The sequence below is a fragment of the Hakea prostrata genome, chromosome 5 (genome assembly GCF_041222555.1).
Source record: "Hakea prostrata isolate BN-2017 chromosome 5, UWA_Hpros_2, whole genome shotgun sequence".
In the NCBI taxonomy this organism is placed as follows: Eukaryota; Viridiplantae; Streptophyta; class Magnoliopsida; order Proteales; family Proteaceae; genus Hakea; species Hakea prostrata.
Window position 1 is genome coordinate 52,892,951 of NC_142604.1, and position 7,931 is coordinate 52,900,881.

General features: G+C 38.9%; 1 protein-coding gene across 1 annotated transcript; it reads right to left on the reverse strand.

Annotated features, from left to right (window-relative positions):
* Positions 1 to 3,992: 3,992 nt before the first annotated feature.
* LOC149016494 (patellin-3-like) lies at positions 3,993 to 6,930 on the reverse strand. Its single transcript, XM_089154622.1, has 4 exons — positions 5,392 to 6,930; positions 5,160 to 5,284; positions 4,891 to 5,032; positions 3,993 to 4,750 (listed from the first exon to the last, which is right to left on the reverse strand). Exons 1-4 carry the CDS (start codon positions 6,796 to 6,798, stop codon positions 4,496 to 4,498), a joined length of 1,929 nt encoding a protein of 642 aa, XP_089010748.1. The 5' UTR covers positions 6,799 to 6,930; the 3' UTR covers positions 3,993 to 4,495.
* Between the last annotated feature and the right edge of the window lie 1,001 nt (positions 6,931 to 7,931).

Consider the following 7,931-nt stretch of genomic DNA (forward strand, 5'->3'; position numbering starts at 1 on the left):
AAAATCCTAAATCTATAAAATAATTTTTTTTATTGCAAATTTCTTTAAAAAAACAAAAGATGAATAGATGAATGGAAGTTAAAGAAATCATAAAAGAAATGTAACATTACAAGATAAGATAAAATTAAAAGAGTCTACCTACTAACCTATATACTCTTTTAGTTAACAAAGATGTTTTTAAATTGAATTACCACTAATAGAGATGAGAATTAATGAAACGTTGAAGTAACAAAGAAATTTAGTGTGGTTTTCAGAGAAAAATTCTCTGCTGTGTACATCTCTCTGCTGTGCACAGCAGTGCATTTTTGTACCAAATAATTGGCTAAAATTAAAAGTTTGATTTTAAATTTTAAAAATCTTCAATAGTCTTATATTTACTTTGTTTTTTCAATCAATCATTTAGTATATATATGCACTACTATGCACAACAAAGACTTGTGCACAGCAAAGAATGTTCTCCAGTGGTTTTCACGCCAACATAATATGTTATTATCCATTTATCCAATAATAAAATCAAATAAACTCACTGTATAAGTAATAATTAAGATCACAATGGAGATCTCTCAAGACCCTTTAAATGGTGTAACAAGCTCTCATGCACCCCTAAATCTTATAATGACTTTTACAAGAGAGAAAAAAAACATATAATAATACTCCAAACAGATAATAAGAAGTCAATCCATATGATGCAACCCATGTTCGGTGCCTAGCATTCATCTTAGAAAATGGATTGTTCAGGTCACAACTTAAATACGTCAATCTTAGTAATCTTTGAACCAAATACGGAATTTTGAGACACAGGTGAACAAAGCTTTTCAAGTCAATGTTTTTTTTTTTCTTAGATATGAAAGAGTTCATTCGGGCTAGCTTACGTGCACCTCAACTACATCCTTAAGATAGCTGTTATCTATTTGTCTTTTGCCAATTGAACCAAACCCCTTTCTAGTCTATGCTCTGAATCAAGAACCGAAGTGATTTTTCGAATATAGGATTCTATATGGATTCCTAGGTTTTTCATTATCTTGGGCCAAGCCTTCTTAAGATAAGCAATTGAGTCCACAGAGGCTTGTCTGATTTTATCATAGATGATTCACAGGCTCAACAATGGGCTAAAAATATTTCCCTTTTTGGGCTTAATTAAAGATTTGGCTCCTCAGATGCTTCTCTACGTTTCCTTTTCCCTTCAAGCTGGGATAAACAATTTGAAAACAGTAGTAGAAGCTCTCATTGAACATATTTCAGCAGAACTTTTATATACATGCTCTTGCAAAAAAAAGTACTCTCGAATAAAGTGAACTCTTAGGACACACATTTGGTAACGTTCTTAGAAAATATTTTTGTCGTTCTTCTATTCTTTGGGAACGGAAAAACAGATTAGAGACATTTGTTACAATAGTTCGTTCTTTTATTCTTTAAGAACTGACCGGTCAGAAAAATTGTCTGAAGAACACCTTTTATAGAACATAAAAAAAAAGGTTCTTTAGTAATGAAAGTGATAAAACCAGTCCCAATTGAAACCTTAGAACGAGTTTATTAAACATCAACTCATTAGACCTCACTAAGCACTCAAATGCTTTCTTGATGTATGAACCATAGTCCTTGTGACCGATTAGATAATGAACCCAAAACGAGAAAAAAATTTGTCGCTAGTGTCGTATTCATGAGTTTAGATAACCTACTCGTGGGGAAGAGAAAGATGGAACAACTCCACACCACATAATTGGTGAAGGTCTCTTGTTAATTGACCAAATTGACCCCGAAAACTATGACCCTTGATAGAAGTGATTTGGATGGTTAACTATGTCCCTTGGGCTTAAGTCAATTTTCTTGTTAGAAACTTTGTAGATGTATGACATGTGTTCCAACATCACATCAGATGATTGAAATTGATTTATAAGTCACATCAACTTTTTAAATGATGTGACTTGTAAATAAACCTCAACCTTTTGATGTAATATTAGGACACATGTCACACATCTGACAAGGATACAAACGGACATGATAATGGTCCCAATCCGGCATTGAAAATTATAACGTTAGCATGTTCTCAGCCACAGCCATTGTACTTCCTTGACTAGGACTTCAAGAGTTAGATATTTCATTTGTGTCGACATCAAAAAGGAAGGGACAGGTTTGAATTATTCAGATAAGCTCATATATGGGTTGGGTCGTGGGCCTTATGGTGGCAACTTGTAACTGGTACGTCACGGATTGGTCTTCAAGTTGCTTGTGATGAATCCGGTTTAAAATTAAACCCAACCAGAACAATCGGCTGAACCATCGGAAACCACGGTTTTGAAAGCTAACGATGCGAGTTTAGCCCCTCTGGCCCATACCCATTCTGAGCCCAAACAAGGTTTTAGCATCAAGATTTTGGCCTTGAGGACAAGTCAATGCCAAAATATTCTTCCCCTGAATCAGGGACAAAGACGAGCTTCGAAATTAGTGTTTGTCATGCATGAACACCGTATAACTTTGTTTTATGGCTAATACTATATATATTTGTGTTTTCTTCTAAGTTTCTCTTTTTAATATCAAATGTATTCAGTTCAGGACAAGAACCAAGCCAATGGAGACAATAACAAGGCCAATCAGTGACAAAGATAGGTACAAGACATTCTAGGGACAGAAACAAGGCCAACCTCATTAAACCCAATTCAATGAGGACAAGATTAAGCTTGACTTGGCCTGTCAAAGTTACGAATCAAGGTTAAGCAAAAATGGGCTTAACTAAGGGCCAGTTTGGTTACTTGAGTCCAAAGACTTCAAAAATCTAGGGTTATCAAATCTATAGATTTTAAATTTATGGAGTCATGGTTCATAAAATTAACTGTTTGGTTAGCCTAAATCTTTAGGATGAAATCTGTAAATTCATCCTGAAAAAACATCTATAGAGTCATGGTTCAAATGTTAATGCTTTTATAATAGGGGTGAAATCTCTGGATTTTACGTCATACCCATAAATCTATAGATTCACGTTTTTAATGTAAAAAAGTGAATCGCTAGATTTCATTAATCCAGAGATTCACACAACCAAACGGATATAAATCTCTCATTTGTGAATTCATGTAACCAAACACGCCCTAAGAACATTAAGGGCTGAGATTGAATTTTAAAAACCCTAGTCAAACCCCAATTCCAAAAAATAAAAAAGAAAAAAAAAGTTGTTCGTATAAAGCTTGAATTGGGTGCCTGTTTACCTAACCAAACCACCATCCATCATCCACATTTATGCGGTTGGTTCAGACAACAAAACCAACAACCCCATCACTAGAGTAGGTAAGAGGAAGTATTTATTGTCAATCCCTAGAAAGGATTTATGTAATGCAGATACAAAGCTAAGTAGAAAAAAGGCCCTTCCTTGTTGTCAGGGAAGGTATAAACCCTTGATAGAATAGAAAGAAGTATGGAAAATGGTGGAACTAATCCAGAGTTTCAGATTTCCATAAAAGCAGAAGCAACTGTAATTCACAAGAGAGAAGCTTCTTTGATTTTCTTCATATAGAGGAAGAAAAGATATGTAGCAGAAAGCTAAGTTGGAATCAATAAATCAATATGAGCAGCAATGGAAAGTAAAGTCCCCCTAGTAAGTGGAGATGGCAGGACTCTGGACTGGAAATTTTTGACTGCACTTTTTGTTTTGGTTCACTTTCGGAAAGTGATTAAAATGCAGCTTTTGTGATCAATTTGATCAGATTTATACATGAGATCCGTAGTTCCTTCTTTTGATGCTGTTTAGGGATATGAACAATGGGATCTGTACTGTGAACAATGCTTTTCAGAATGACAACCAACAAGGGGAAAAAGGGATTCAACAATTCAATTTTACCATAAAAAACAAAGTGCTTTACTAGAATTGGTGGACCAAATGATTGCAGAACCCACTTAAGAAACACAACTCCCTTTACACCTAACAGCAAATAAGATACAGAACAAAAGCAAACCATGCCCAATAATAACAGTTCCATTCTTTATCAAGATTGAAATGCAAATTAGCACAGAAACTGAAGCAAGAATATTTAACAGAACATCTTTAATTGTTTGAGCAAAAATACCAACAAATGTACACAGAAATTTTACAGGCATCAGAAGTAGTAACAGAGTATCTTTCCACACTTCTATAGCTTTCTTTTTAACTACAAAGTCCATTCATTTCATTCCCTTGCTTCCCCCATTATCTTCACCAGTAAAATCTCACAAACCAACACCAAATTCATTCTTTAGGAAAGCCAAAAAAACAGAAGATCCAAAAAAAATTCCCAAAAGGAAAGAAAATATATATAAAGATTAAATTTAATAAAAAGAAAACTATGATTTCTTAACAAAAAAGAACCCAACCCAAAACCTTCAATTCCCTCTGTATGATGTTGCTGAGTTCTTGATTATGAGGTGGGAGGCAGCAATTGCAGGTCAGTCTCTTACAGTTCTTTTGAATATTTTGGGTTCATCTGATTGAATTCCACCTCCTAATGGACCATTTATAATGTAACTGAACTCAATCTGAGGAGGCTTTGGTCTTGAACCTGTAAAGAAGCTTCTTCTTCTTGGAACTGGTGTTGTCTATGGTGAGCACCACCTTTCCAGGCTCGCCAACCTTGAAGGTGTTGGAGACCACTGGTTCATCGGTGGGTGTTAACTTCCTTGTCTTCTGCACAATCACAGTGTAGCCATCTTCTGCACTGGGGACAAATTCAGCACCATAGCTAACTTCCCAACCAAGAACTCGAAGCTCCCAAACGAGAAGGCATGTCTGCAGATCATCAATCCACAATTAGAAACAACAGAAATCTTAACTGTGCAGCAACTGGCATTTATTGTAATTGACACAAACAAATACTTCTTTGAGATCAGTATATTCAATAAGGGAGCAGTAGGAAAAGAAAAACCCACCTCAGAAACGGGGATTTCAACAGTGTGCTTTGATGTGGGCTTTAAAGTGACATCAGTTGCGGCATCAGTTGCGCAGAATTCTTGCTCTCCTTCCCTGCTCAGGCCTCCGTATTGAACTGGCACTTGTTCAGGAGCAATGTATCTATTACAGTAAAAGACTCGATCATTAGAAAATTCAAATTATTGAAACCCAGATATATATATATATGTGAAAACAGAGACATTTAACCAAATAAACCAAGTGAGGAAATCTCAAACTCTTCACTGACTTGAAAAGGGTTTCAGCGGTTTTGGATGGCCCGGCAAAGACAAACTTGCTCTTGGTTCTCTGAGTCAGGAAGGGACTGATCATCCGATTGAAGGCAAGGTACCACCATGGAACATTGATGAAGATCTAAAAGATGGCCAAAATCAAAACCAACAGGTGTGTCAGAATCAAAATTAAAAGTAATCTAGCCCTCGAATCAGATAATTAACCTAGAAGATGAAGAAGAAGCTTACCTGTGTAGCAACGAACTCGGGGTAATTGTCCTGAAGCAACAAAAGAGCCTGCCTTGTAGCCTGGCGAAGCTCCCGCTTTGCAAGTCCAGGAGAGTTTTTGAGATCATTAACCTGAACAATTGTGCAAATCCCATCTGGGCTAAAATCAAGCTTCCGAATGCTTTTCTCAAGAAACTGGATCCTCCACCTCAAGAACTTCTGTCGCTTCTCCTCATCAGAGAAGGCCTTCTGATACAACTCCTTGTTCTGGAATTCACCATAAACATTGTAACACACAGGATGTCCTTCCTTAGCAGTACCATACATGAACACAGCCTTCTCAAGATCATTACCCAAGTCTTCCTCGAGAAGGGCTTCAATTCCAAACTCCTTTCTCCAGGCAACAGCACTCTTGATCATGGCAAAAGCGTCCTTCACCTTGAAATCCCTAGCACGGAGGAACTTCAGAAGGATCGCATCACTTCGGTCGTCTGCGAGCAGAGATACTCCCCATATCGACACTTCCTCTGGGGTCATAGGTGGTGGTGGTGGCGCCGCCGCATCGGCTATCTCTTCCTCTTTCGTCTCTGCAGGTGCTGCAGAAGTGGATTCTCCCTCCGCTTCCTTCTCTGGTTCCTTTGCCGGAGCTGCAGGAGCAGAGACTGCTACAATGGTCTCTTCAATGGCCTCAACGGTCTTGGCACCGTCGTCATCAACGGCTGTTACCGTCTCAACCACTTCCGCAACCACCACAGCCGGTGGCGCCACAGCTTCCGCTACAGCCGCCGGTTCCGATTTTGGTGCCGCTTCCGGTTCCGGCGGCGGCGTCGCTTCTTCTTTCTTCTCTTCCTTCACTTCCTCAGCCGGTGCCGGCACTGCAACATCACTAGCCTCCACCTTCGGTGGCTCCTCTGTCGCCGCCGGCGCCGATGATTCGGCAGCAGCTTCTTCAGTAGCATCCTTCTTTTCCTCAGCAGGGGCAGAGGCAGGGGCTTCTTCAGTCTCGGCCTTCTTCTCCTCCTCTGCAGGCTTCTCCTCCTCCTTCGCCGCCGGCGGAGGCGGTGGAGGAGCTGTGAACTCGTTCTTCTCAAGGGCTTCCTGGATTAGTTTCTTCAACTCATCAAGAGCTTTCTTCTCTGGGTCAGGAAGATCGGAGACAACGTTGGTCTCTTCCTGTAAAGAAACCGCCTGGTCGACGATCTCTACTTCAACAGCCTCCGACTTCTCAGACTTCTCAGCCTTCTCAGCCTCCTCAGTAGTAGCAGGAACAGCAGCAGCAGCTTCTTCAACAACTGCTGGCTTCACGGGCTCCTCCACCACTGGTACCTCCGTCACTGGAGCAGGTGGTGGTGTCTCCTTCTCAATAGCCGTTTTCTCAGTCTCAGCCACCACTACTGTCTCTGCTTTCGTCTGAGTTTCTTCTGCCATATCCAAAGATCAAAGAAGATCGAAAAATAGGCTTCTGGGGGCTTCTTCAATCAGAATGGAAATTTGACTTCAGAGAGAGAGTTTGGCTTCTGGAGACTTATTGAGGTAGAGAAGAATGGAGAAGATGGGGTGAGAAGAACACACTATATATGAGGTGTTTCCTTCTCCAGCGAGAGAAATGAGAGGAACCAGTCTGTCTGACAGCTCGTACTCATCCCTACGTGGGTCCCACAAACTCTGTTCTTTTTTAGATTTAAAAAAACAATTAACGCCGTTACTTAACTCCGTTTCTTACCGTTTTCTCGCAGTTACCGTTGGTCCTTGCGTGCCGCCAATAGGACACTTCAGCTCTGTGGAAATAGAGCTGTTGCGTGGATTTACGGTTTACCGTTTTATGTTGTTTTTTCTGGTTTTTTTTCTTTTTTTTTTTTTATCCGTTTGCGGCTCATTTTGTCGTGGTTTACAGCTGGCAGAAGAATATTCTTTTCTCTCAAATAAGAAGTTTTTGCTTCTTTAAAACTCTCAATTAATTCAGCTAAATTGGCGGCGGAGACAATGCTTAAGGTGCTTGACAGCGAGGATGACAAACCGGTCCGACCGGATGAGGTCTGGTTTAGTTAGGTAAGATGACACACTTGATTCCCAAGAAACACTAGAAACAGTTCTTAATAATGCTTCTGGAAGCAAAACTATTTTTTAGGTATTCGATGAAACTTACTTTCGAAAGTAAAGCAATACCCATAGGTGTTCAATAAAATTTGTTTCTTGAAACATACTTAGAAACTACAATGGAATTTACAAAATTGTCATTGGTATACTTAGATTGTCAAATTTCATGAGTACCCTTACTAAAACTGTTTCAGTTAAATCTAAATTGCTTCAGTTTTTTCTACCCAATAACATATAGTTGTTACATTGAAACAAAACGGTTTTCGGCCGATTTTTCTACTTTTCAAAACAAGAAACACCAGAAACTATTCTTCGATGGGTTATCAAACAAGTACTAACTGGAAACTATTTTTCAATACTCCAACTGAAAACCTTTTAGTCTAACTGCCTCTATGTAAGAGATTACTACCACTATGTGAAAGCTTATCCACTTATTGTTTATCTAATTAACTATAAATAACAAA

Coding starts and splice junctions, on each gene's coding strand:
- LOC149016494 (XM_089154622.1), bottom strand. CDS start 6,798: ATGGCAGAAGAAACTCAGACGAAAGCAGAGACAGTAGTGGTGGCTGAG. Junction 5,285..5,391: donor CCGAGTTCGTTGCTACACAG/GTAAGCTTCTTC, acceptor GCCATCTTTTAG/ATCTTCATCAATGTTCCATG. Junction 4,751..4,890: donor TTGAAATCCCCGTTTCTGAG/GTGGGTTTTTCT, acceptor GATGATCTGCAG/ACATGCCTTCTCGTTTGGGA.